At 37.1% G+C, this 27,738-nt stretch overlaps 1 protein-coding gene across 7 annotated transcripts in view; it reads right to left on the reverse strand.

Moving 5' to 3' along the window:
• The window catches only part of KIF21A (kinesin family member 21A), an 87,902-nt gene that overhangs the window by 26,456 nt on the left and 33,708 nt on the right, over positions 1-27,738 (reverse strand). For 4 of the 7 annotated variants that reach the window (XM_071552601.1, XM_071552600.1, XM_071552596.1 and 1 more), the window contains exons 4-24: positions 27,051-27,200; positions 26,223-26,357; positions 23,905-24,072; positions 22,328-22,443; positions 18,025-18,220; positions 17,035-17,224; positions 16,371-16,434; positions 15,505-15,708; positions 12,071-12,109; positions 9,781-9,865; positions 9,492-9,609; positions 7,743-7,931; positions 6,652-6,851; positions 6,151-6,258; positions 5,611-5,679; positions 5,289-5,500; positions 4,467-4,620; positions 3,907-4,104; positions 3,468-3,569; positions 1,577-1,742; positions 1,050-1,070 (exon numbers count right to left, since the gene is read on the reverse strand). In XM_071552601.1, coding sequence (XP_071408702.1) covers positions 1,050-1,070; positions 1,577-1,742; positions 3,468-3,569; positions 3,907-4,104; positions 4,467-4,620; positions 5,289-5,500; positions 5,611-5,679; positions 6,151-6,258; positions 6,652-6,851; positions 7,743-7,931; positions 9,492-9,609; positions 9,781-9,865; positions 12,071-12,109; positions 15,505-15,708; positions 16,371-16,434; positions 17,035-17,224; positions 18,025-18,220; positions 22,328-22,443; positions 23,905-24,072; positions 26,223-26,357; positions 27,051-27,200 — 2,884 coding nt within the window. The remainder of the gene's footprint in view (positions 1-1,049; positions 1,071-1,576; positions 1,743-3,467; positions 3,570-3,906; positions 4,105-4,466; positions 4,621-5,288; positions 5,501-5,610; positions 5,680-6,150; positions 6,259-6,651; positions 6,852-7,742; positions 7,932-9,491; positions 9,610-9,780; positions 9,866-12,070; positions 12,110-15,504; positions 15,709-16,370; positions 16,435-17,034; positions 17,225-18,024; positions 18,221-22,327; positions 22,444-23,904; positions 24,073-26,222; positions 26,358-27,050; positions 27,201-27,738) is intronic. The other 3 variants (XM_071552598.1, XM_071552597.1, XM_071552599.1) reach the window with 3 other exon arrangements.

Genomic DNA, 27,738 nt, shown 5'->3' on the forward strand with positions numbered 1-27,738 from the left:
TACAAAAAATTTGATAATAGAACTACCGTTTCAATGCATTTAGCAAGTGTCTTTTTACTGCTTCAAACACTGTTAATAAGTAAAAGCCTGTCCAGAGCTGAAGAAAATGCAATGCTGCCTAGAGAAACATTGCTCCAACAGAGGTGAATATGCAGACACACTGAAGGTCTACTCTAGATGCACTGTGATATTACAAACCACTGAGGTTCCTGAATAAATAACCAGCTGCATGCAGCAAGATCCTCTGACACAGATCTTCAAGTGTCACCTGACAGGACACTGGCAAAGTTCCCACCATCTCTAGATGATGAGCTATACACTTTCAGGTAGTTTGGGGCTTTTAAAATGTTTCAGATGCCTATGCAAACTAGCACAGGACAGCTTAATGTGATTAGAAGTAGCACAAGACAATATAAAAGGAATTTGCATTGATACCAGAAATACTTTTTCCAAGTTTCAAACACAGTCGATTTTGTGGAGGGGAAAAATAAGCATAATTCATTTGGGAATAATTTTAAAGCAACAATAACAAAAGACATCCCAAAGTCAGTGAAGTAATTAACTTAAACCCAGCTGAAAAAGTAAGATATAATCCTGCATTCTGTACAGTATTTACATTACAGAATGAGCTATCTGCAAAAGGTTAAATGACCTGTACATTAAAAATTGCCTTTTTCTTTCAGACCTAAAAAGATGAGCAGAATTTGTCACTACAGCAGCAGTATATCAAGAAATAGCTTTATGTAGTCTGAACATACCTTAGGTTCATAAGCAGCAACTTATAAATTTGAAATACAGCTCTGCTTACTGTCTTCACTTCTTACAAGACAAATCTAACTACCAACAAGGGTACCAAATCTACTACCACGAGCACTAGGAGTGATTTCAGAAAGGAAGAAATGCTCTATAAGCTCATGATAATGAGGACATTTACAGAATAGTTCATGCAAACTTCACACACTAACAAACTAAGATGCACCAGTTAGTGAACATGAATGCATTAGTAACTCATGCAGCTGTACAGTACACAGAAAGCTAAACATACTTACCCAGTGGTATGCTATCTAGGTCTGTGTAAATACAGCAACAAGGAAAAAAAAGCAACATTCCAATCAAAACATATCCATTTATAAAAAGAAATAAAACAAAAGTACCCAAATGTATTCTAAGTTTTTCTTAGTATCATCTCATGAGAAGTAAAATAGATGCTGTAACAGACATAAAATGCCATGTTTAAAAGCACTACCATATGATGATATAACAGGATTGAGTATTTAGAATTTCACATTCAGAAGTTAAAACCATTCCAAATTGTAAATGCATTCTTTTGTAAAAATAACAAGCAGATGATTTGAATTTTAAAACATCTCAATAATAAAAAAATACATTTCCTACATTTCATTGCTGAGAGGATAAACTTAAAAAATGTCATACATGTACATCAATTGTGAAGTATTAGGTGTTACAATACAGCATCTATTCAGAAAGGAAATAGTCTAGAATGCCCAGTACAGCATGCATGAAAGGCAAACATGACATGCAGCTGACTATTCAGAAAATAAGACAACAAAACTACCTTGCAAAGCATGACCCAGAAAAGCATCAAGTTCAGGATTTAATTCAGCTTTTTCTTTTAGCATATGAAACAGCAGTTGGTTTTGAGTAGCACTGGTAATTTCTGTCTGCTTAAGGCGTCCCTCCAGAACTTTGATCTGAGCTTCTTTTTGAGCTGCCTGGAGACCCTAGGAGAGAGAGGATGATAAACGTTTTATTACAACACTTTTTTTACAAAGTAAGAATTGTCAAAACTTAAAAACTACAAACAGAAACCATGTGTACATGGTAACCTTCTTTTCACATCCTAAAGATCAGGAATAAACTAAAGGTGGTTTTGTTTTTCGTTTTAAAGAGACTCATTAACCATTCAGTTAACTTGTATTCCTCAGATTGCCCTGCAAATATGCTTCTAGTGGCTAAGTTGGATGTGATTCCCAAGTGCAATTCAGAGGCTTTGCATTTATTCATGAGTAGCAAGCATATGAAAAATCAATACTTTTGCTCTTCTCAAGTAAGTATTTTTTAAAAAAATTATTACCTAAGATACTCTATGACAAAGAATGGGAGGGGAGGTGGAGGTGAGATGAGGTAGGACCCAGAACTGTGCACTCTTCTACACAGTGACTTAGAGAATTTTCAGCATCTGATGAAAGATCTCATGGCCTAACTTATGACAGAATCCATTCTAAGGACACTTCCCTAAACACATGAATTAGTGGGATTTTTTAGTTGCAGAAAATACAGACAAAGAAATTTACAAAGAATGCTTTTCAAATTGATTTCTAAATTCCAAAAGAACCAGAGAAAAACGAAGGTACAACACATCTTTTCAAAGACTTGTACAGCAACAGAGGGCTTTGAGTGCTAGTGCTTGAGAAACAAATACAGCCGTATGAGCTCACACATTACCTGACTCAACTAAAACTGTGTATCAATAGACACATTCTGCATGTGAAAACAAACAAAAGAAGTCATGACCAATTTTGCAAAAAAAAAATATATACCTTCAGTATTTCTACATGACAATTACTTCTCAAAAACAGGATAGAAACCTTCACCTGATGAAGCTTTTTATCATGATATGGAGAAATTGTTAACAGAGTAAGTCAGAGGCACTTCTATTAACTCTGTTGCAAGACCCATTCAAACCCACTCAAGAGCTGAAAACATATTAAGACTGAAATTTGAAGGAGCCAATGTGATTCTGGCAATTTTCTTTATCTTTGTTTTTTTCCCCTCCACAAACTTTTTTGATTACCGGCAGGGTGATGAATCAAGAATGCAAAATAAGACCAGAGAATTGGTCAGCAGGAATGACCCAAAGACCATTTCAATACCCTTGAAATCTTTCATTGGATTGAATAACACTGCATACAGAAAGAAAACCAGCAGCAAAAGCATATGATATATGTGTGCACAGGCCTATAAGCTGCCAAATACTCATTTTGAAAATATTACTCCCCAAGGCATTCAGACAAAGTCCCTATTGCTATACTCAAAAGTAGAAGTATGACTAAAGTATGTCATGCATCAATATGTAACTTAAGTTTTTAAAGGCTCATATTTTACAAAGGGGACTGAGCCAGTCTGTTTTTTTTAAAGATCCTGAGCATTCTTTAGGAGTTTGTTGACAAACACAGAAAGAGATTTACTTGATTACAAAAAGCTGGTGCTCTTACAGGAACAACAGGAGTACAGTGAAGTAGGCTCTATGTGGGGTTGAAAATCAGGCAACTAGTTGAAAGGGACAATAAATCTCAAGGGTCTTCACACAGAGAACAAGCATGACACAGTAATATTGACCATCTTTTCTTTGTCTAATGTACATTAGTCAGTCTTTATGTCAGCACAACTCTGCTCACAGCACACTCCATAGTCCTGGCACCCGCATCCTTCACTTAACACACTACCTTATTGATACCCATTGTGAGGAAGTGATCAAGCAAGTATCGAGCTTCTGTCAAAGTACAAGCGTTAATCACTGCTGTAACATCCAAGGTCTCTCCTTCTTCCTATGTGTGCAACAACAAAAACAGTTAGATTGTGGAAAAAGTCCCAAGAACTACATTAACTTAATGCCAGCAGACTAGAAAGCATCAGCTTTGACATTTAAATGCTTTGCAATCTTAACCTGCATTACACTATTTACACTAGAACTCAGGTATGAAAGTTCAATTATATAAACAGTCTTGATTTCAAACTTCACGCAAAAGTTTTCAGCAATTTGCCCTTCTTGGTTCAATAAATATATTGACAAACCAAAATTAATTTTAAAATGAGAACATTTTCACAGCTAACACAGTTGTGCTTGTCCTCATCTTACTGTTTTTGTATTAATATTTGACCTACCTTTGCTTCCTCCATTTGCATAATGTTAGCTTGGCAGTCAGAAATGCTGTCGTTAATGTAGTCTATATTCGCAGTTACCGATTCCATCTCTTCATTTATGTTTTGGACATTTCTATCTGTTTCACTGCCACCATCTTTGATGAGTTTCTCCCGTTTCTTTGAAAGCTTTTCTCTTCGTTTTGTAAGTTCTTCACGTTGCTATTTTCCCCGAAGACATAAAAAGGAATTAGTAAAAACTTAGGGTATTGAAGTGTCTTTTTTTTTTTCCCTTTTCTTGTTCCATTTTAACTAACATATTATGGTTTGTATGGGAAGAAGTTACACAAATATAGTAATGTGTTTGCACATGCTGACATTAATGTGCTTTTTATTTGTTACTAGGCACAGTAATCCCATGGTTTAAATGCTTACTGGAGTCAAGAATGTCTTCATTGACTGCAATGGGTTCCAAACCACTTTGCCAATGGCACCATAGCAACAATTCTTTTACAGTAAACATACTTGAACTGCTCCCTATTTTATACAATGATACAGCCAACAGTGCACCGCAGATCACCCACCGTAAGTAACCTGTTCATGTCTGCCTCCATATTGGAAATAGTCATCTTCTGCATAATAATATCAGTCACTCTGCGTTCAAGTAGCTGCCACTTCATCCTAGCTGCCTTTGAGGAGTAAACTCTGCTTGTCACTGCTTTCCGCTGGTATTTCCTTCTGTGATAAATTCAAGAGAAACATACAGCTAAGTTTAAAGTAGTCCAGCTATAAACTGGAATGTGGGAATGATCAGGCCACAGTACTTTTCACAGACAATTTTAAAATTTCTCAGAGAATTTCCTTTAGTTTTTCACTGCACCAGACATCTACCTCCACCCAGCCCTGAACTGTACTGCACCCTTACATGTGGCACTTGAAAAAACAGGAATGATACACTACAGCAGCTTTTAGATGGTTCAAACACCATCTAGAAGTTGTTCTTTATTTAAAAAGGAGATCTGCTTCAAACCACAGTGGAACAGCAGAAATAAACCTAATACATTAAACTGCACTTTCTAACAAGATTTTCTCTATACTTAAGAACACTGCTGGTATTCGACCACTAAGCACATTTTTCTTGAAGAGTAGATTAAGAAACCTCAAAATTTCAAAATCCAGTTTACGTGACTTGTCCTTTAATGTCATTTTATATTATTCCACTGTCTTAAACACAGAGAAGTAAAATGGCATTTGATAATGGTGAAATGCCCACTTTATGAGCTCTACATGACAACAGTTTGACAAGTAACAACTGCTGCGACATGTTTCAGGACAACATTATCTGCTAGAAAGTCCACGCAATGTTCAGTTCTCATAAGAGAGTACTAAAGAGTTTTAATCCTTACCCTGTTCCATTTGTTGCAGTTACAGATAATGCTTGAACCCTTGCAACAGGAATTCTCATCTTCTGCTGTGCTGCTGTTCTGGAGCCATCGTGCTCGACTAAAGAGCTGGAACTTGCGTCCTGTGTAGAATGCTCAGGCAGACTCAGCTTCCGACTTACTTTCCCTGCCACTTTATCAGACAGAGGCCTTACCTGCCGACGAAGGGCTGTGACCTGAAACAGAGTGCAAAGACATGACTAACTCTCCACAAAACCATATTCTAAGTTACAACAATACAATGTCATTCTGTTTTCAAAGATTTGTTGCTGATGTACCACAATACCTCTTCAGTTTTGCGACGTAAGATAACTTCTTGATTTCTTTTCTGAGCTTCCAAAAGCTTGAGTTGATGCTGTGAAAAAATACAAGGAGTACATGATATTTTTTCCATTATCTGCCACAAGGACTGCATTGTATTAAAAAAAAAAAGGCATTTACACGCCAATGTCAATCTGCAAAATTGCTGTGACAAGTGGTCAAGTCATAATTGCTTCTTGCTCTTTCTAGTGCAGAATGAAAGTTAGTGCTTCACTGCATCAATTCTCTATCAAAAGAAAATATACATGCAAGCAAGGTGGAAGGAATAATTTTGTGAAGACTCACTAATAAAATAACATAGATAGACATATTCAATAAGCACAGCAGAAAATCGGCTTGTCACCTGAAGACAGTAACTGAGTGATTATGGAAGTCAAACCAAAGTTTGTGCATTTTGTCTGGTGGGAAATAGACAGGTACATGCACAGGACATGTGCCTGCAAGCAGATGCACATCATAACAATAGATGTTTATTCCAAATGAAAGTTTTTATCTGCCAAATCACCTCTCGTTTGCGTTGCTCCTTTTTAAGCTGTGCAATCTCTCTGTTTCTTCTAGATTCAGTCATTCTTGCTTTCTCCTGCTCTTCTTTCATTTGTTTCATCAAGCGCACCTATAAAAAGGTCATCACTTAGAAAAGCTGCTCACACTAAAGTGTTGCTCCCTGCCCCCACTCATATAGAGTTTCTTGTTCAAATTGTCATTTTCCAGTATTTTACATGCTTTTAGCAGCCTGTCTCCTCCACCTAATGTGTCTTCTTCACTCAGTGCTGAGTAACAGCTAATAAGCTGTGCAAGCTGCTGCATGTTTGAAACTGCAATTTCTGTTCATTAAACCTAAAAGCTCCCCCTCTCCCCCAAGAACAGCCTAGTCTTCATATCTTTTCTACTTTCAACCTTTCGAGCAGCTAACAGCAAGAATAAGAGTTATCTGAAAGACAAATGCACAGGAGATTTCAACCCAATTTTCAGCAAACACTGTAAACTTCCATTTACTGAAATATACCTTCGTTTTCTTCATCTCTGTCACCTCCTGCTGCAATTTCTTCAGTTGCTTTTCATACTGAGACTGATTTTTAAGCAATCGTGCATGTTCCTTTTGTGCTGTTTGAAGTCTCTGCAGTTCTTTATTCATGGCTTGGAGTTTCTTTTCATATTCTGACTTGATTTTTTTTGCCTTTTCCTCTGAATAGGTCTCTACAGAACCTGGAACAAAAAGCAATTCGTAATCTGCTCTTATTCAGGGTATTTTCACTTTGTCAGCCACAGCAGATGACTGCTTCTGCCTTAGCATTATCTGCAATACCTTTAAAAAACCTAACTTGTCTCCAGTTCCTGTCCACTGCATTGCTTTGAACTTTCCACCTTGTATGTATTCTGGGGTAAGAGATCAAGTATTAACACTTTCCTCACATTTCTTTGCACTAGACAACAAATGTAAGCACCTAAAGACACAAATGTATGTGTACAAGAGTATAACAACAGTCCTAAAAGCCATCAAGCCAAGTATTCGTCTTCTGACACTGATCAAAAGGGAACGTTTAAGGAATAATAAGGGAACAGCAAAAGCTTATAAAGTATATAACTATGAAGCATATATAGTATATTTTTTAAAAAGGAAAAAAACAAAATACTTTCCCCAGTACTCTCACAAAGTTCAGCTACTTATGACTTAGGTTTTTCATCTCAATACTACTACATATTCAAACAGCTTTGGTCAGGAGAAGACCTCTGAAAAAATCACTGTTCCTTGTCTTTATTTTTATGCATATAAAAAGAGTGAGGAGGAAAGAGTAGAACAAAAACTTTTAATTCAGGAACTATCTCAAGAATTATGTTAAAATGAGAGCTTCTAGGAAATTAAAAATACTTATTCAACCAAATCAAATACCTATCAGTAGACATATATTTCTAAAAAAATTTCGTCTCGATTCTGGTAGAAACTACAAAGAGTAAAAAATGATACAATGGCATTATGGGTACAAACCTATTTCTATTTTTTGCAATTTCTCATCACACTTGAAAAAGAAAACAAATGAAGTAGCAAACAGTTCAATCTGAATAGTTATACAAGATCAGTGATTTTGCACTTCTTACCCAAGTTCTGAAGAACCTGATCTCTTTCAAGCTGAGTGTCTCGAATTTTATGTTGTAGCATCATTAGCTTCTCTTCATATTGTTTTTTCAGTGTTTGCAACCTTCGCTGGCTGTTCTCCAGCTCATCTATCAGTTTCTGCTTAATGGCTATTTCACAGGTGATATTTGCCAAGTCAGCTTGATAATTTTCTGAAATAAAAAGACTTCTGTTAAGATAACAGCAAGGATCACAAGAATATAGATGCTCCTGCAATCTTAAGAGTCATTTGCCACCACGTAAATTGTGCATAGGAGAATTCTACACAAATCACAATGCAGCAACAAAAACTCTCTGGAATTCACGTTAAAGTCTCTTTCTTACACAGTCTCAATCCTGGAACTGAGAAACAGGTAGGGAAAGATGTCTCACACTTGATCACAGTTGCCCCTATGCTGTAATTACTCAGTTAAATTGCAATCTGTCCTTCCCCATACAAAAGGTTGCAAGACTTCAGCCACACCTCAGGGATGGAAAATAACTGTCACTCATAAACCCAGAAGGTTACAAAAGGAAAAACTGACTTCTGGCAGATTCTAAAGGGAGACTTTTCCTTTTCTAGCTCTTAGAAAGATTCTGAGAAGAGAGGAGCCATCTCAATCATGGAAGTGGAATGGTGAAGGGAATGAGAAAAGTAGGAGGAAAAAGGAAGGGAAAAGGACTAAACCACATGATAAATTCATAGAAGTTTAATTAATTTCTTTAATCAGTGAGGTCCATTTTCATTTTAAGATTATGTGCTCTAGAAAAAAGTCATTAGTTGAGGATCATTCTTTTTCAGGTTCCTGATAATGGTTTGTGTGACAAGAAGAAACGAACATTGGTTTGCCCATTTGGCCTGACTCACAGGAGAGAACTGCTGATGATGCTGTTTCTGATTCTTGGTACACCACAAGACTGAGGAAGGCTGATGGACTTCCAGCCTTTCAAATAAAACTCTACTTATGGGGATTTGAAACTGCTGGCAGTTTCAACCTAGATGAAGTGTGATTTCCCCTGAATGACTGAGAACAAGAAAAGATGATACAGACAGTGAGAAAACTAGTGAAATAGCTAGAACAACATGAGATAAGAAGGAAGCTGAGAAAAAAGCAAATTGTGAGAACAGAATGTGTGTTGCCAATTTCTCATGAAACTAAATTTACAACTGGAGAGTGTGCAATATCCAATTAGAAGCTGTGGCAGAGTATATGAACACTGTCGTGGACCTATGAAAAGTGACCATTTGAGGGATTTAGAATATACAGAGAGTAACTTGTAGATTGAAGGATTTTTATTCGCTGCCTTCTTTCTTTTTCTTTTTGAGTGTGTAGATTAATAAAATTAGTTTTGTGTGTGACACCTGCAGCCCTGTGCTCTTTGTCCACTACAAGAACGATGTTCTACCATTTCCGAATTATCTGATAGGAGTTATCACCTTGGTGATTAGTCCTGAGACATAAAAATAATGCAGTACTTAAACCTTACACTTTGGATATTTTAAATGTGGAAGAAATATGTTATCAAACACCTGATGGCCTCTGGTCAATTTTAAAGCCAATACAGAGACACTTGATCAGCTGTCTGATCATGTTTTAGCACCATAACAAAAACAATAATTCACTGGACATACAATTCACAGAATGATGGGCAGTTGGTTGACTTGGCTACCAAAACCTGAGGTATGACAGATATTATTTGTAAAATTCTACAGAATATTGCACTGACATCACCTTTTTCATCCGAGTCAGAATCTGAGTCATCTGAGCTTTCCACAACTTCCATGTCATCTTCGTCTTCATCATCTTCCTCTTCTTCATCCTCATGATCACTTATTTCCTGAATTTCCTCCTAAAAAGCATACAAAGACATGGAAGCACACCTGTGCTTTTCCATCTCCCAGTCACTTGTGACTATCACTGCAAAGATGCAATTTTCACCTGACCCACTGCTAATTTCCTTTCTATAACCTTTCTTTAAACAGATAATAAACAAATAAATCCAACCCTTCCAAATACTTACTGCCTCCAGTTCATTATTCTCTCTCTCCGAAGTGCCTTTTTCATCTCTCTTCTCCTGCTCGTTGTCTGTGTTATCCTCTTTAACACTAATAGAAGAGGCAGACACAAGATATTCAGAATTGAAATGACATCTCTTCCCATGCCCCAAGCCACTAAGTTGTAATTCCAAATAAAGATGAAAACCAAAATGTTAGAAAAAGATGCAAGTGTTGGGTATGGGTAAAGTACAACTTCCAAACTTCTGTAGACAATAAAATAATGTCCAATTAATCTTCATTTGCAAAGTAATAGCAACAACTACCACATTGTTCAGCATATGCACAACTGGGACAACTGGAATATCCATCTCCACAGCAAGACTCATTTTGCATGGAAGTTGCAGTGTACCCAGAGCAGCTTTTACAAACCAAAGAAAGAATATTGTGTGCAAGTACAACATTCATTACAGGTATTACTACACTCTCAGGCTATAACAGAGCCTACTGTGCTTAGAATAGTCTGACAATTTATGTACAAATGTTCAATAATTCCTAATTTATCAACTATAACTATTCTTTTGATCAAAGTTATCTACTTTGACATCAAGGGAATGCTCAAAATAGGCATTGATACAACAACAAAAAGGGTTCACAGCAGGAGTTAATTTGGTTTTGTTTTAAAAGGTTGGTGTATTAGCCATTAGGGCAAGTTTTAACATTTTTAAGTGCACATTTAAGACATCACATGCAAATATAAAACAAAACAGTGTCTGCAAATTATCACAGACCAGATGTCAGTCGCTCTAGTAATACATGTGCAAAACCCAAAGCTCCAATGGATGTGAAATAGTGACAGAATAGGGCTAGACACCATAGGGGGCAATAATGAATAAAGGTGGTTAGGATTGCATAATGTAGAATCCACCTCAACTAACTTCAGCTGCATAAAAGTTTGCCACATCATGTGCTGTCACTGCTCAGGCAGGGTAACTAGAAATGCATATCTTCCTCCACTGGCACTGAAAGGAGCTCAAACTCAAGGTCTAACTCTTGGACAAATCCAGTATTCAGTGCAGTGGCAAAAAATATTCAGTAGATTTGAGACACTACAATCTATCAAGTGACACTTTTAAAACCAATCTTAAAACAGAGCTTGAATTTAGAAAGTGCCAGGTGAGTAAGAGTTCTTCTGTGTACACATGATTTTTTGTTATATGATTATTTTAACCTGTTAAAATCAGTGCTAACTGATTCCTTCTGTCCCACTTATTATAGTGATGAACTGACCATGCACGAGGCACAAAGCTCTCACTTGGACACCAGAAAACTGGGGATGCTGCAACTAAAAAGCCTAACCAGATTTGAACACAAAACCATGTCAAACAGGGAACACTGAGCCAGACAATCTCATTTCCACAGGTTCTCATTTCCACCGATTCTCTTTACCCTTAGTCCAGAACATATTCTATGTTGGTTATTAATACTAAATCATAATCGATCTTAGCTGCAATCCTCATGCAGATTGAGGCAAATTCCCAGTTTCCCTTCCACCTGCAGACAGCACAGAGATCCCCACTACAGAGAATCAATTTGTGTTCTGCCTAAGAAAGGGGACACATAGAAGGAAGGAGAGCCAGCAGCTCTCCCAGGCAGAATTGTACTGCTTAACATGTGTGCTACTGATCTGTGGATTTTCATCATCTGGATGAATTCAGTGGGGGAATTTTAGATCAAAGTAGACAGAAAAATAAAAACTCCTTTACTTTCCCTTTTAATCACAGTATATTTCTCTTTATAGACCCCTCAACTGCTCTCTACAAGTAACTACTTTATCTACTCGTCTGGCTGAAACTAAATTAATGATCAAGGCTTCAGTCACATGCTTTCCGAAAGAAAAGAAGTAGATTTAACTGAGGTGTGAGGGTTCAGGACATTCTTGAGCTCACATGCCAGAATTATTATTACTGTCATATACTGCCTATTAGACATTTCATATCATATGTGCTACTGCACCTTCCTCCTGCCTTTCATTCCAGGCAAGAAAGAAATCTACTTAATTCTACAGGAATTCCCAAGGGCACCACCTCCCCACAAAAGCTTGCTCAACACTGTGCAATCCCAGAGTCAACCTCAATTCCACAATAGAGGCTTCTTCCACTTAAAGCACTTGGTGAAAGTCAAAAGACAGGAAAGAATTTTGAAAAGCCAAATTAACTACTCCCAAAGTACCTATGAATCTGCCCAACTTCTTTTCATGTATGACAACCAGTTAATTGAAATGACAGGTAATTAAAAACCTGGGAATATTCCAACCTTCTTTCTTCTTGACTGCTTTCCTCAAGTTTCTGTAGCCTTCAAAAGCACGAGGTACAGTATTGGAAGGCCAAGCCAATGAAGGACAAACCAGACAGTGAAAAGCAAAAGTGATAAGAAGGTAAAAAAATGATATATATATGAGCTTGTGGAGTTTAAAATGAAATTTTAAAAGATACCATCAAGAGACAACAAGTAGTAAAAGGCAATACATCTTGCACAGTTGGAAAGTAAACAGAAAACAAAGCAGCATTTGTAGGTTAACTAATCTGCCACTGTCAACAATTGCAAATTCAAGTTACTCTAAGAAGTTTTAGACAACATATTTCACTTTGAGAATTACTTCTAATACTGAATTTAAAAAAAAAATCTCTTAATTCTAGAAAAAGCTTTCTCCTCTTTTGCCACTTAAAACTGGCAGTTAGATAAAATACTGAAAGTGGCAAATACTGCCACTGACCCAAAGTTACATACCCGCAAGAACGTATCAGGAAAAAACCCCAATGCACTAGTTCTATACATGCTGATAACATATTGTAATATAACATAGAAATATGAAAATTTCAGTGTCAATATTTTAAATAATATATTCTGAAGATAATTCACACAAAAAACTTCAAACTGCAATTTTTTTTCTTTGGGGTTCTGTAGCTTGTTTTTAAAGAAAAAGTGGAAAACCGCAGTTTATTCTTCTGGGATTCAAAAAGAACATGCCAATCATTGCTTGTTATTTTTTAATAAATTACCAAAAAACATGCATCAGAAGCAATGAGATGGACAACATGTTAGTATTTCTGCCTGTACTTTTTCCTATTGAACAAGGTGGATGTATCAGTAAAGAAATGTCTGCATGACTTATAGGCATAGGGATGGTTTAAAATTCATCAACTACTGAAATTCCTCATGTTCCTATTATGAGAAAGTTTTGAGCAAAAGCTTTTGCTTCCTTTCCACATTGTACTGCCTGCTGTCCTCCTTTAGTTATCAGCTAGGTGCTGACACTCTGAACCTCAAGTAATTTTATCATTCATCTAGTTTAATAAAAGTTAGGGAAGTCCAAAGACAACAGTCAAAAATGGTTACCAGATGTGTAAGGCTGATTAACAACTGAAAGGAGTATGGAAGGTTTGCTCTGGGGGCTTCTGGTGAGTAAATCACTGTAGGACACCCTAATCAAGGATGTAAATTTTTCAGCAGCCAAAACATTATTGCCACATAACCTGTTTCTGATAAACTTGATGATAGATGTGTATTAAAGGCTACAGATAGAGAGCAACATACACCTGCCTCTCACGCAGAAACTGGCTCTTAGATCTTCAGGCCACTTCACAACAATTTAGATAAGCTGCAAGTATTTAAAAATATGCACTTTTTATCATACTGACCCACAACCAGGAAACAAAAGACCAAGAAAGGCAGCAGATGATGCAGAACTAGTAGCTAGGCTTACCAATCCCATTTTAATAGAAAAATTCTAGTTAGACCACTTTCAAAGAACAGCAACCCTTAAAAGAAATAGTACAGTAAAAGCAACTAAATACCTGTAGAAGACAGATATAGAGAAAAGAACCCTTACCAAATTGTAGGGTAAATTGTCTCTATGCAGTGCATTAACATACCCATTGCCAATTCTTGAAATTGCAATAGAATAAAACTTCACAGTGATATACCCTGAACACAGACTTACTTTGTATTTCACTAATTAGAAGCACTGTCCAGGTAACAAGCATGACAACATTTCTCAGCATCTAAGGAATTTTTCTCCCAACACAGGCACCTCAGAAATGTGTAATTATTTATCACAAACCTGTCTGCAGATAGGCCAATAGATAGATTCAAACCTTACTAGCATGTTGAAGACTATGATTTTATTCCATAGAACACAAGTCCCACTTTAAGATGGAGGCTGAACCATCATGATATCTCTTCCAACTTAATATTTTCTACAGTTCTCTAACTCTATACTGCTAGCATAGAAAACCGATGGCAAAAATAGTTTATAGTAAGTAGCTGATACCTGTGGATCAGACTACTTGGCTATCCCATCTCAAGATTACCATGCTGGTGTGAGAAAGTATGACTTGATGCAGAAACTTTTTTCAGCAAAAAACTAAAAGATCAAATAAAATGAAAAACTATGTGTTTTAATTAATACTGTATGTATAGTAAAACATTCAACTCTTCCTTGGGTTTTTTATTAAATCATAATCTCCTGCAATAAGAGATATAACTCAAGGTATCTAGTAACCCTTATCCACACACAATCCTGTCTTCTACCTAATATTCAGGCCCCAAACTAACAAGTGAGGCTCTATCTAAGAATGTAGTTAAATACATGCTTGATTTCAAAACGTGTTAAAATATACAAAATCAAATCTCTTTCTTCTTGCATTTATAGTTAAAGGTCACATTGAAGTTCTTGGCTTAAGAGAGGCCAGAACATTCTGCCAATATTTAATACTTCCATTTTGCCCTCAAGTTCCTACAAACATGTGACAAAATCTATCAAAATCCCCATAAAAGTATAAGAGCTTCCTGAAAAATGATCCGCAAAGGAAGAACCTAATTGTTATTAAAATGAGTCTTCTCTACAAGTATCAGACATTCATGTGGTGAATGGACTTACAGATACAGGACCTCAAATCGCAGATAGCACTAATTCAAATCTACTTTATACTTGGATTGTATTTCCAGCTTATACTGTTTTAGTTTTGCTCTGAACTGGTACAAGTCTGAAGGACCATTACTAAAAAGAGTAATAAATTAGAAGCATGGAAAATTTCAAGTAAAGGGGTGAGATTTCTAACGAAATGCAAGTCTCTGAGTACACAAACAAAGCCTTGTTGTATTAACTGCTGTCTGAACAGGCATTTAAATCAATGTCTATGAGGATTTTAGTAGATGAGAAGTTGGACAGCAAAAAACAGCAAAGCATGATGTTGCAGGAATTAGGAAACCTCAAATTAAGAACATTCACAGAAGCAGAAGATAAAGCAAAAGAAGCCACTCCAAGAGCCACCAAAGAATTCCCAGCTATTCAGAATATCTTTTCCTCAGAAAGCTGTTTGAGCTTTGAAAGAGTTGAAAAAAACTTTGACTTTTTTAAAAAACTTCTATTGAATTTCAAATGCAGTTAAAAAAATTAAAATATCAAAATTCATGAAGAGCACCTGTGCCTTTACCATTGTGCATATTTACATATAAAAATTCATTATAATAGAGACATTAATCCTACAATTACTGCATATTTCACTGGAAGGAAAGATGCAAAACAAAAACATCTATAACTTCAATGTGTAAAAGGGTTTGAAGGTACAGCATTTTAGGGTCCAAACCCAGACAACAATAAGTTCATTTTTAAATCTCAGTGGTCAAAAAAATACACCTCTTCACTAATAAACAGAAAACAAATAGCATTATAATTTGTACACCACCTCTTTTTCTTTTTCCTTTCTTTTTTTTTCAGCTTTTCTAGATCTTTCTTGGCCATATCTAGAATTTCCATTGTCTCTTTCTCTGAAGAAAGCATAGAAGCCGAAAATGCTGATGGTCCACCAAAATACGTGGCTCTTGATGAAGCTCTTGACAAGTTGCGTCGAAGATTCTCATTCACTGCTTCACTTTCTAGTAATTTTGCTCTTAATTAAAAGAAAACAACAAAATTAGACCATGAATACACAAGATCCACACTCTTTAGCATCTGTAACTTCAACAAATTTCCTTCAGAACACATGAAAATAGAAATGTCTGCATGAACATACACACAGACATATGCACAGATACGTATCTGCACATGCTGTATGTTTACCCATGTTACATGAAAGCCACACAAAAGCTCAAACACTCACTAGGGACAGGCCAGAGAGCTTTTCTGCATGATACACATTCAAGAAATACATAAATAAAAATACCTAAAATACTGAAGAAGATTTTTTAATTTACAATTAAAGCAGGGGACTTTTTAGCATTAAATTACAACAAGTTATTTCTCAGTATTATCATTTATACACAAAGCTATAAAGTTATAAAATAATTGTTCCAAGTTTAGTTGTCCTTTGTGCAACAATATCAAGTCATTATCGTTATTTCGGCAATATCTTAGTTTCATTTCTATTGTCAGTTTTATCTTTAACATTTTACATTTTTGTGGCCAAGAGCAACACCAGATGGTCTTACAGGCTGAAGGACCACCCTCCTAAAGTAATCCCCACCCAGGAAAACAGCTGAAGCATTTACTTGCTAACATTTCTAGAGTTTTGGGGTTTTAATAAAATTGTTCAAATACATGTTATGCAAATACCTGAGATCTTCAATTTCCTTGATATAATTATGAATCATGTTGCTAATTTCTTCATTTCCTTCTCCTTTGAAGAACACAGAGAAAGGGGTAATGAGGGGAATAGAAAGATTAAGGAGGGATGGTAACAGTATAAATATCTGCATACAGCTACTAGGCACAAGGTACCAGCAAAGAGAAACAGTCACACGGGTTGCACATTTAGATCTCATCTCATTTGCAAAATATCTTTCCTGTTTACACTGAATTAAGACTTTGGTTCCTCTATCATATGATCACCATATGATTACTAGTAACCTTTTCTGTTTCATTTGTTTCCCACATTAGCACATAAATCAGAAGTAACCTGACAGTGCACAAAAAGAAAAATGCAGTCATGGTAAGTCAATTGGTTGATTATTCCACGAGGTGAATAGCAAGCCAATATTCACCCATCTTTGTCCAGGTTCCCATCCAAAGCAAAATATGTAAGTTCATATGAGGCTAAGCAGGTCCTACATTACTGATGCAAAGGCATCACTTCATTCCAAGGGATCCATGAAGCAAGAACATATATACAAGAATATATAATAATAATAATTATATATAAGAATACATATAAGAATATATAATGGATTAAAGTTCATGAACTTATGAAGCAGTTACACACATCACTCCCACAGCATACCTGTTCTGGCCAGCACTTGGTTGGCCTGATCACTCATAAGCTGCGTTATTCTGGCTCTGAGTGCATCAATAGTCTCTTGCATTGCTTTAATTCTAACACGCAGGTTGTTGTTTTCTGTTTGCAGCATCGCATTTTCATGAAACATGTCATTGATGCTTTCAACGCCTTCTTCATCTATAATCCTTTTACCCTTTAAAAAAGTAAAAATATTTTATTACCAGAAAAGGCTGACCTACACGTGACAAAATTTTAAGTTAGTAAAGGCAAGCCACAGAGTATTTGAAATTCAAAAGAGATGCTCATAGCATAAGATAATAATTTCTCATAAAGTTTAGAACACATAAAAGGATAGTTTTCAAAACACTGGTGCCTGGCCAACACCTTAGCATTTGGGTCCTCTCTAACTCCATCTTAGTCTGAAATACAAGTTCTTGAAGGGGTTAAGAAATGAGAACACAAATCTTTATCAAATCAGGATACCTTATCAAATCAGGATACTATCTCAAGAATAAAAAGGAGTACAACACTTTTTGGTAACATTTATTGCAGAAAACATTATTTGTTTAAAATTCAGGAAGAAATGAGCATTGTGTAGCATGAGCATTTTCCTTATATAATTTAAACTTCATTTTTAAAACACAAATTGTTTTATCTGTCTAGTAAGTTTTCAAAAGCAATAGAGAGTAACTGTACACATTCACTTCACAAATCAGTTTAAGTTGTAGTCATTCTTGCTTTGGAAGTGATTGTTACTCATTGCTGAACATGACAATGTCAATTGTTGTGTCTCAAAATGCAAATAGCAGGCAGCATCGACACAATCTACGTTTCCTAAAAATATCTGGTAATCACCGGAATTAGAAGTGTTGTTTACATAAAGGTTGGTATTCAAATGTTTTTAGTGTATGTAGCAGAAGTAGCCAACAGAAAAACAAGCTGTGAAATTACAAGTATTTTAATGCAGAAGAAAGCCTAAGAGGATAAACTTACTGTTTTATATTCCATGAGTTCCACCTGTAGCCGTGCAATCTCACTGCGCAAAGCATTTATTTGTTGACTGGCCCTATCCTGATTGACCATCACCTTGTTCTTGATGTTCCGTGCCCGATTGGCATACTTCAACGTGTTCAAAGTTTCCATGAAGTCTCGATCTGAAGGGCTCACACACGCTATCATGAGGGTTTGACTGAAGGTAAGAAACACAGGTCAGCACTCCACATCAAGAACAAAGAGAGCAGAGAGAAGCTAACAGGTCTTGAGGCAGAAGGTGAAACAAGAATAGCAACTTCATAACATTTGTGAAAATATTTCTAGATCTAACTGAGCAGACTGTGAACCACAAAGGTCAGCACTGTTTCATCTTGTATGACCCTAGCGGAGTATAGGAGATACTGGATCATTAATTGTTCCACACATTTAACATCATTCAGAAAGAGACAGAAACAGTATATACAGGTATCATTGCAAAGGTTCTGGGGTAGCATTTCCTATCTGCACATTTGGCTGGGATAGAGTATTTTCTGCATAGTAGCTGGTATGGGCTATGTTTTGGATTTGTGCTGAAAACATCCAATATGAGTCCTTAATGCAGATGTTTTAGTTACTGCTAAGCAGTTTCCAGGAATGTTTGTCTAATTACATTAACTTTGCCTAAGAATATATAAACTGAGATTTAGGTACTTAAGATCAACCTAAATTCCTACAGAGTGACTTGGACCATGCAGCCATCAAGACTGTCTGCTGTAATTCCTGAGATGCCTACCTACTTCATCGGAACGTTGCTCAAATGTTCATCACAGCTGTCCATATATGCAAATCTATTGTCTGTCTCAGCTGGGATAAAAGCAGTAAAACAAAACAATTTTTCATTCCCACCAATTTTTCATTATTCAACAGGTCTCATCTCTAACTCCCTGGAGCACACCCATTTTGCACCAAATGGGAACAGCCTAGAGGGGTCAGAACCAGAATTCCAGCTGCAGATCACTCTCAAAGTGCATACATGGTCTGAATTCTCAAATAATAGGGCAAAACATCTGCATCTGATGGATGTACACCCCTTCAGCCTTTAAAGGAGTTTGCTCCTCTGTTGTATGTCACAGCTTAAGTGGCTGCATTAGGAAGAGTGCTCTGTCTCCAGGGCAAAGGAGCACTATCTACATCATGCAAACTGGATTCTGATCTTCACTTTCTTTAACTTTAGGCTGTGACAAACAAATGAATCCCTGAAACCCTCTGTGAGGCAAACAATTACCTTTACCACACAGACCGGGAAACTAAACTAGAAAGAGTAACGAGCCTGGGGCTAAAAAGGACATTCAGTTTCAGCAATTCTTCCTCAGCGTTCATGCATATCTTTGTGTCAGTTCTCTGGACTTTGAGCTTAGTCCTTAAAATAAGAATATGCAAGATTAAGAACAAATACTTGTTTTCACTCACTTTCCTAAACCTCAGAGGACTGGTTCTGCTATGTGTCCATCTTGAAAACTGAACAACTTGAACTCCACTTTCCTATCTGAATTGTATAATGTATTACTATTTTTTAAAACTGTTCTACTCTCTTGATTTTACCATTTCTTTAAACTGCTCCCTCTACTCCTGAAGTTTTCATTTTTCATAGTATACATTATAAAATCCCTTTTGAAACACCAACACTCTATATTTGTACTTGAATAATTCAAGAAACATTAATATTTAAATGCTGCTTCAGAACTGTTACAGCATTATACATAAAATAAGGATTATGGTGAAAATAGTACATCATAGTTAACTCAGGACTTACCACAATCTAATCCAAATCACTACAAGTATATTTTTGATAAATATTTGTTAAGAGAGAAACAATAACGTGGACTGCAATACCTAGGGTGGAATTTGGAAGACTGCAGAACAGGTTAAAAGAAATCTAAATCTGATTCCCCAGAAGAAAAACTGCATATTGGTTAAAAATTTAGCTTTCCTACATATTCTGGTTGTGAAAGTATGGATAAGAAACCACTCAAAATATATTTATATATACTTATAACTCTTCCTTAACAGCAAAGTGCTGATTTGGAATGTCTCAGCATGTATGTCACATACATAAAAAAGGGGGAGGAGGGGTGATCCACACATTTAACATCAGAAAAAGACAGAAAGAATCAAGTATCATTGCAAATGTCCTGAGGTGTATTTGCTCTGTGTGTATTTGTGTTGGTTTTGCCTGGGATACAGTTGATTTTCTTCACAGTGGCTGGTATGGGCTGCTGTGGATTTGTGCTGGAAACACCCAACGTGTGTCCATAATGTGGACATGTTTCAGTTACTGCTGAGCAGCTCTGACACACTTTTCACCTGTAAGGAGGCTGTGGATGCACACCAAGTTGGAAGGGACACAGCCAGGAGAGCTCACCCCTACTGACCCCAAGGGATATTCCAGCATCATGCTCAGCATGTAAAGCTGGGGGAAGGAGGAGGAAAAGGGGGACATTCAGAGTCACCGTTACACTGATTGGGGTACAGGCTTGGGGCCCTGATTTCCTGGGAATGGTTGAACACCTGCATGCCCATGGGAAGAGGTGAATGATTTTCTTGTTTTACTTTGCTTGCATATGTGACTTTTGCTTTACCTACCAAACTGTCTTTATCTCAAACCCTGAGTTTTCTCACTATTGCCCTTCCAGTCCTCTCCCCCATCCCACCGTAGGGAGTGAGCAAGAGACTGAGCAGGGCTTGGCTGGTGGCCGGGGTTAAACCCGTCACCATGTACAGTAAACTCTGCAATTTCTCCTAAAGAACAGCAGAGGGAGCAGCGGAGCTGTGTGATGAGAAAACATTTGCGAGTCAAAATAATACTTCTACAAAAGTCAGATTTTAGAAGTGGTTTGATAAAATGCTCAGTAGCTGGTGCATTTGATATAACATTTAGTGAAGCATAAGAGCTATGCTCTTGATCTTTGCTGATTTCTTTATAATTTTTGAGTTTCTCCCTTCCTGATGTTCTTTTGAAAATTCTAGCATCTATTTACCTTACTTTTGTATTTTACTCTGCTTTTCCTCACATTGCAGTGCTTCGAGGTGTTATTAAAGCTCTCTCTCTGAAGACCAGAGCAACAATTTAAGAATTTTCCTCCACTTCTCCCTGTTCATTTGTGAGATGCCCAGAAAACTTCCTACCCTCCTAAACATAGGAGCCAGGCATACTGGATCACATAGAGGAATAAGAGTACTATCCTACTAAAACATACTCTACTATGGTTGCTCTTGTATTTGTACATGTCAACCTTACAAATACAAAATTTGTATTATTTTAATAGATTTGTTCATGTATTTTTAGATAAAGCCTTCAGAGAACAAAGCTTCTCTTCACTGTATATGCAGAATGTATACAGACAGGTTAACACCAACAACCCTGGAGATACACCAACAACCCTGGAGATACACCAACAACCCTGGAGATACACCAACAACCCTGGAGATACACCAACAACCCTGGAGATACACCAACAACCCTGGAGATACACCAACAACCCTGGAGATACACCAACAACCCTGGAGATACACCAACAACCCTGGAGATACACCAACAACCCTGGAGATACACCAACAACCCTGGAGATACACCAACAACCCTGGAGATACACCAACAACCCTGGAGATACACCAACAACCCTGGAGATACACCAACAACCCTGGAGATACACCAACAACCCTGGAGATACACCAACAACCCTGGAGATACACCAACAACCCTGGAGATACACCAGTTTCTTTTCATTTGGCCACAAACCAACATCAGGTAACTGGACAGATGCACCATAGCTTGAGATACATAACCTTTAAAAAGATGGCTGTGCCAGTGTCAAACTGACTCCAAGCTCCTGTGTATCGCAGTCAGAGCAAACAACTCACTGACATTTAAAAATAACACACACACAAAACTCTAAATGAGAAACTCATCACAGCTTTAAAATAACTATAAACAAAATTTACCATTTATACTATCTACAATCTAAAGACGTCTTCATAGAAAGAACGTGTCTGGAAGTGGCAACTTGTAAGTACCTTGAAGCTTCCTATCTAGTAAAATAAGCACTGAATAAGCACTGAAAAGAACAAAGCAAAAATCCTCTTTAAAATTCTTTTCCCTGCATTGACAGTATTTTTGTCATGACAGTAACTTACCTTCAGAACCTTCCACCAGCAAAAACAGGCTATTTTTATTGCTGCTTAATGTTTATTCTGCTTTCTGAAGATTACATACTCATTCATGCTCATTCACAATAAAATACATAAAGTGTTCCCATTTTCGTACCTGTTTCCCCCAAGAGAGTCTTGAAGTAGCCTTGTAAGCTTTGAATCTCTGTATGGTACATGAGTTGCCTTCTTACTTTTATCTCCCAAAGCACTTATTACGTTGCCAAGTGCCAGCTATAAAACACAAGATCACATCACGTAGAAGTCAGAACCGGTTCCTGAGTAGTTTTATTTCAAAAACAGTATAAATGGGGGTCAGCATGTTGTGAAAAACTGAATACGCTCATGAAAGTTAACATGAAAATATTTCTCAAGATTTTTACATTTTGCAGTAGACATTTAGAAACTTTTATGTTACAAACAGTGCATCAGATAACTTGCAGTCTGGTACCTGCAAGTGCTCAGTGCTTAGCACAATTTGCATGCACTGCCTATTGATATCTCATGTCAGTCACAAACTAAGTTAGAAATACTTTACCTAATAAACATTTAGTTTTGTTGATTATTAAAGTTGATCTCTACTTCTAACAGGGGCTACAGGCTCTGCAAAATTAATTTTATCCATCTGTTTTATGCTACATTTAGAATAAAATATGGGTCATTTATATGAAAAAAAACAAACAGAATTTACTATCTTTACAGATACTAGATAAAAAATGTCTGATGAAGATGGTTTAGGCTTGAAATTGAAGATTTAAGGCTTGAAATTATATAGTCCGTGGCTATCCTGTTTCATTGCGAAAAGGGTTTAATTCATGTTTATTAACAAGATAACACTTGGCTGCAGAATGTTTTTAATGTGCAACTGCATGCACTTCAGTCATTTGCCAAACTTAAGAACATTGCTCCAGGTGGCACCCTGTTACTGCCAGTTCTTGGACTGGGAATGGTCTGGCTGTGCCCAGCAGCTGGAGAGCTGCATACACACCCCATGCTGTGGCTGCTGGCTTTTAGGGGTTTAAAGCACTCTCAGTCTGTTTCACAAAACTGAGGGCTGGACTTGACTGTAAATTAAAGGTTTGTGGACAGATATTAGTTTTATCACACTGATTTTCACCTTCATGCATTTTGTGTCCTATTCATCAGGGGTACATCTATGTCATCTAAATGCCCAAATTCCTGTTGACTTTCTGCTTGTGCTAATGATGAAATTGAACTGAATTATCTTTCTCCTCCATGTAATATATATATTATTATCTATCTCTTCCAGATAGTAAGCAGAATAACTACAGAAAATGACCACTGCCATGATGGCAAAAGAATCACTAAGAGAGTCCTAACTGCAGAATACCTCACTGGTACTGCACACTAGCCCAGAAAAAAAGACATGTTTTCACATATAAAATAGATATGTATTTTTGTGTCTGTAAAAAAGAATTGCACAGAGCCTCCACACAGCCAAGCAGCTCAAAACAAAGGCATAAAACTACAACCTCCACTGATAATCCTCAGATCTACTTTTCAGTGCAGTTTAGTAAATGTTAAGTAAAACATTACGTTTAACAAAAAACTACAGAGAGGCAGTACAAAGACAAAAAGAAAAAAAGTTATGCTATAAATTACAAGTTTTATTTCTACTTTGAAGTTTTTGCCTAGGGTTGTTTTACACTGTGTTGTATATTTGTATAGTCTTACTAGTCCACAGTTGATGGAAATGCCTTCTTTTGCCCTTTCTCCTGTAGCTCCTGTTCGCTTCAATCTTTCAGATCCTGCCAGATCAACAAAATGAAACTTGGCAGTGAGAGTTTCGTATTCATTCATCTCAGAAGATTCAGATATTATCCTGTTATCAGTGGCATTATCCTGAAGTAAAGAAGAACACATAAGGCTTGGTAAGACCTTTCATATTAACACTTGCAAAGTTCAATCAACAATTAATTACAACACTACCTCTTCATCATGATCATCTCCTTATTCATTCTCTTTTAAGCAAAACTAACTTGCCATGGTGCCATGTAGTACGCCTATAACAAGTGTATATTGGCTTTATAACATATTCTCACAGCCCAAGCAACAAGCTTTCTTAGGAATTTCTACCACAGTAAGCCAGATTGTTCCAGGTTTTCTTTATAAAAAAGAAAAAAACCAAACAAAACCAACCAATCAAAAAAACCCAAAACAAAACAAAACAAAAAAAACAAACCCACACAAACCCTCAGGTATTCTGCGACAATAACCTTTATGTCCTTGGTCATCTAGCCTATAGCTCCCTTCACTACTGCAAGGGGTAATGCAGGTCTCTGCAGACCAAACCATTCTCATGGTAGTTAAATATTTATTTCATGCTTTTAAAGTGGCCTCCTTTTGTAGCCATTACCAAAGAGAACAGCAATTGTGCCACTTCTGTAAGACCAGAAATTGTTATTCCTGTTATTTTCACATTTACAGTGCTGGGAACCACAATCTCAGTCCCAGCCCTCAAAGTACAGACTAATGCACCCTGTCACTTTTGTTTATTTAGCAAGTGAAATGTACATCCAGAAACTTGCAGGAAGCATGGATGGTGTGCGCAGAGCTCAGGGAGCAGCGTGCCTGTGCACTGCAGCCCTGGCTGCCTGCCAGCACTAGGCACCAGGGCCACGCAGAGGGGACGCAGCCAGCGTTGTCATCTGAGAAAGAGAAACTGCACTGCCTTAGTAACAAAGGTCTCCCAAAACTCTTGTCTACAGAAACTTGAGCTACATCTCCCCTGGCCACCCAATAATAGCTTGTATTAATTTAGATTCTAGGAGCATTCAGAGGCCAAAACCAGGTCTATCCTCTACTCTGCTAAACCCCACAGGGAAAGAGGGTGCTGTCTTCAGAGATTAAGGATACAGAAATGCACAGCTCCACACAGTCAAATCATCTTGTATTTATCTCCTAAGAAAATGAGAAACACAACAGTTTGACATAAGGCAGAAGGCGGCTACCTATTCCTCCAACACAAGCCTCTGTAACAAAAAAGGCAGAGCCAGGGAACAGTCCTGCAAGTGGCTCAGCTGGTGGGGAAGGCTGCAAGTGCACCACCAAAAGGGGACTGTGTGCCAACAGCCTGTAGGAATGAGGCTCCCAGATGACTTATCTCACTCTCCAGTAGATAGTTTTCAACAAAAACCTCCAAGCAGACAGTGTGACCACAGTGACTGAGGTGCCCTATCTGGGTTCTGAGTGTGATGCGAGTCCATCCGGAGTGCAAACAGCTGACCACACCACCAGATCCACAGTGTCAGCATGGAAAGCAGGTAGAAGTGTTTTTAACAAGTGTATAAAGCAGGTCTACATACCACAAACGACCAGGAAGGGCCCCTCATTTTGCCTGTAAATGATTATTTGTAGTATTAAAAAAAAAAAAAGCAACCCCACCAAGAAGTACTGAAAGCCCAATTCACTCTTCCACATGCCTAACAATATGGTATCTATGGACAAAACACTAGGCAGATATTATTTAATATTTAAAAATTTTGTTACCTTTAGAATAATCACATTAAGTCTCTATTAATTATCTGTTTAAAATAAATACATTAAGCCTTGGAATTCAATGCTTTTCCACTTGTGCCTTACTGGATGTCATTAAAAAAGTTAATCTGAAAATATCTAAGCAGTTTCTATTAGCTGACTCCAAGTTTAAACCCACTAATGGCTAAGACAGTTAAAAGTCCTTTCCCAATTAACGACAAATTACATTTCAACTTTCTCACTTGTGTATGTCGCAATAAAATACTGAAGAAAACGCTAGAGGAGAATAGGCAGGTTCATGTAAGAGGCTGCAGTTTATGGTTGCCTCTGGCTAGAGGATGGTTACATATGCACAGATTAAATCAAATTATTATAATGCTTAGCAAATTCATCAAGCATTATGATGACTGTAGGATCCTTACTAAGTGTAATTCAAATAGCAGTGGCTGCCAAAATTATCCCCATTTTGAAAAATGGCTACTAATGAGAAGTTTAATAACAGCAAAAATACATACAGCACTAAATGCAGGACAGACTCTGGTTTGACATAAATGTATAGTAAAGATTGCATGTGACCGTGAGCTCTGAACATTCATCTGAGTGCTGGCCGTGGTCCGAGACAAAGCTCCCAACTTCAAGCACTGCATCATCTAGAAAACAGACAAGAAGTACATTGCATTGCTTGCTGGTTAAAGCGAAAGTGTCCCTGTAACACTTACTGTTTTGGATATATAATTAAACTTTTTGTTATGAATTAAGTTCCTACATGTCAAAAAAGCACAAAGATTCTTAAATAAGCAAACTACAAGTATTTTCTGTGATTTCAGAAAGAAAATCCTTAAATCTTTGTATGTCTCTCTTTACTGTCCCCTAGTAGTAACATAGGTATCATCACTCACCTGTAGCAAAAAATGTGTGATTTTTTTAACTTTTCGTATAAAAACACAGAGCACAGTAACACTTGTACTAAGATTTGCAATGCATATGAACAGCAGTTTATTTCATATCAGTCATAATGCCAAGGGTTCCTCTCAAAGAAAAAGTAACATATATAAGATTTGAGAGATCAGATTTACATAAATGACCAAAATTTTCTCCTCCAGCACAACTATATTATTAACAAAAACCTATTCCCAGATTTAAATCAAAGTGTTATGCACTTAATATCAAATATTTGTCACACTTAAGACTAAAAAAAAATTAGCTAGGTTTCACACTTCAATTACCCAAGAGGCAGATATGAGCAGGCATGACCTCCATTTTTAACTGTTCATCAAAACATACAGACAACATTTTTAAAGTGTACTTGGCATGCTACAGAGTAATTTATTTTCAATTATCACCTCTGATTCTCCATTCACAGTTCGGGTTGTAACACCCACTGTATAAATCCCTCCTGTTGAATCTTCATGTATTTTAATATTTGATTTTTTATTCTTTGCATCAATGTCACGTGTGGTATCAAAGAGATCCAGAATTTCTTCATTGTAAAGCTGAGAAGAAAAAGGCAAAAAACCCATATCACTTCAGGAAGGAATTTCTCCAAAGACTAACAAATCTGTGCACAGCACATGCTGAAAGTCATAAAAATCCAAATGTCTCGGCTTTCAAAAAAAGGATGCAGTGAAAAACCCAAATTTACAAGAACACATAACACAGCAGCTGCAAATTAAGCAACCTGCACAACTTTCTATTGTGCCACCCAAGGAAGCATTGCCAGATCTGGGAGAAAATACTTTGGTGGGACCAGGGAAGGGAAGGCATTCAATGTCAGCAGAGCAAGAGCAGCAGTGGTTTCTGTGGTTGGCACCTGCTGTCTTTAGATTTGACCTTGGGCTTTTCTTTTGTTGATTCAGTTGACTGCACTCTCCTCCAAACACTTGAAACTCACTCCACTTGCTCTCCCTGCCATCACACCTTTCCTCATCTTCTCTCTCACACCTTAATAACTCTATGTCTCTCTTCCATTTAGATAAACTCTTCCCGTCCAGGAAGGAATTTGATGTATAACAGTTTTTGTGCAAGCTGCTT

This window comes from Pithys albifrons, chromosome 3 (assembly GCF_047495875.1).
Source record: "Pithys albifrons albifrons isolate INPA30051 chromosome 3, PitAlb_v1, whole genome shotgun sequence".
Taxonomy (NCBI): Eukaryota; Metazoa; Chordata; class Aves; order Passeriformes; family Thamnophilidae; genus Pithys; species Pithys albifrons.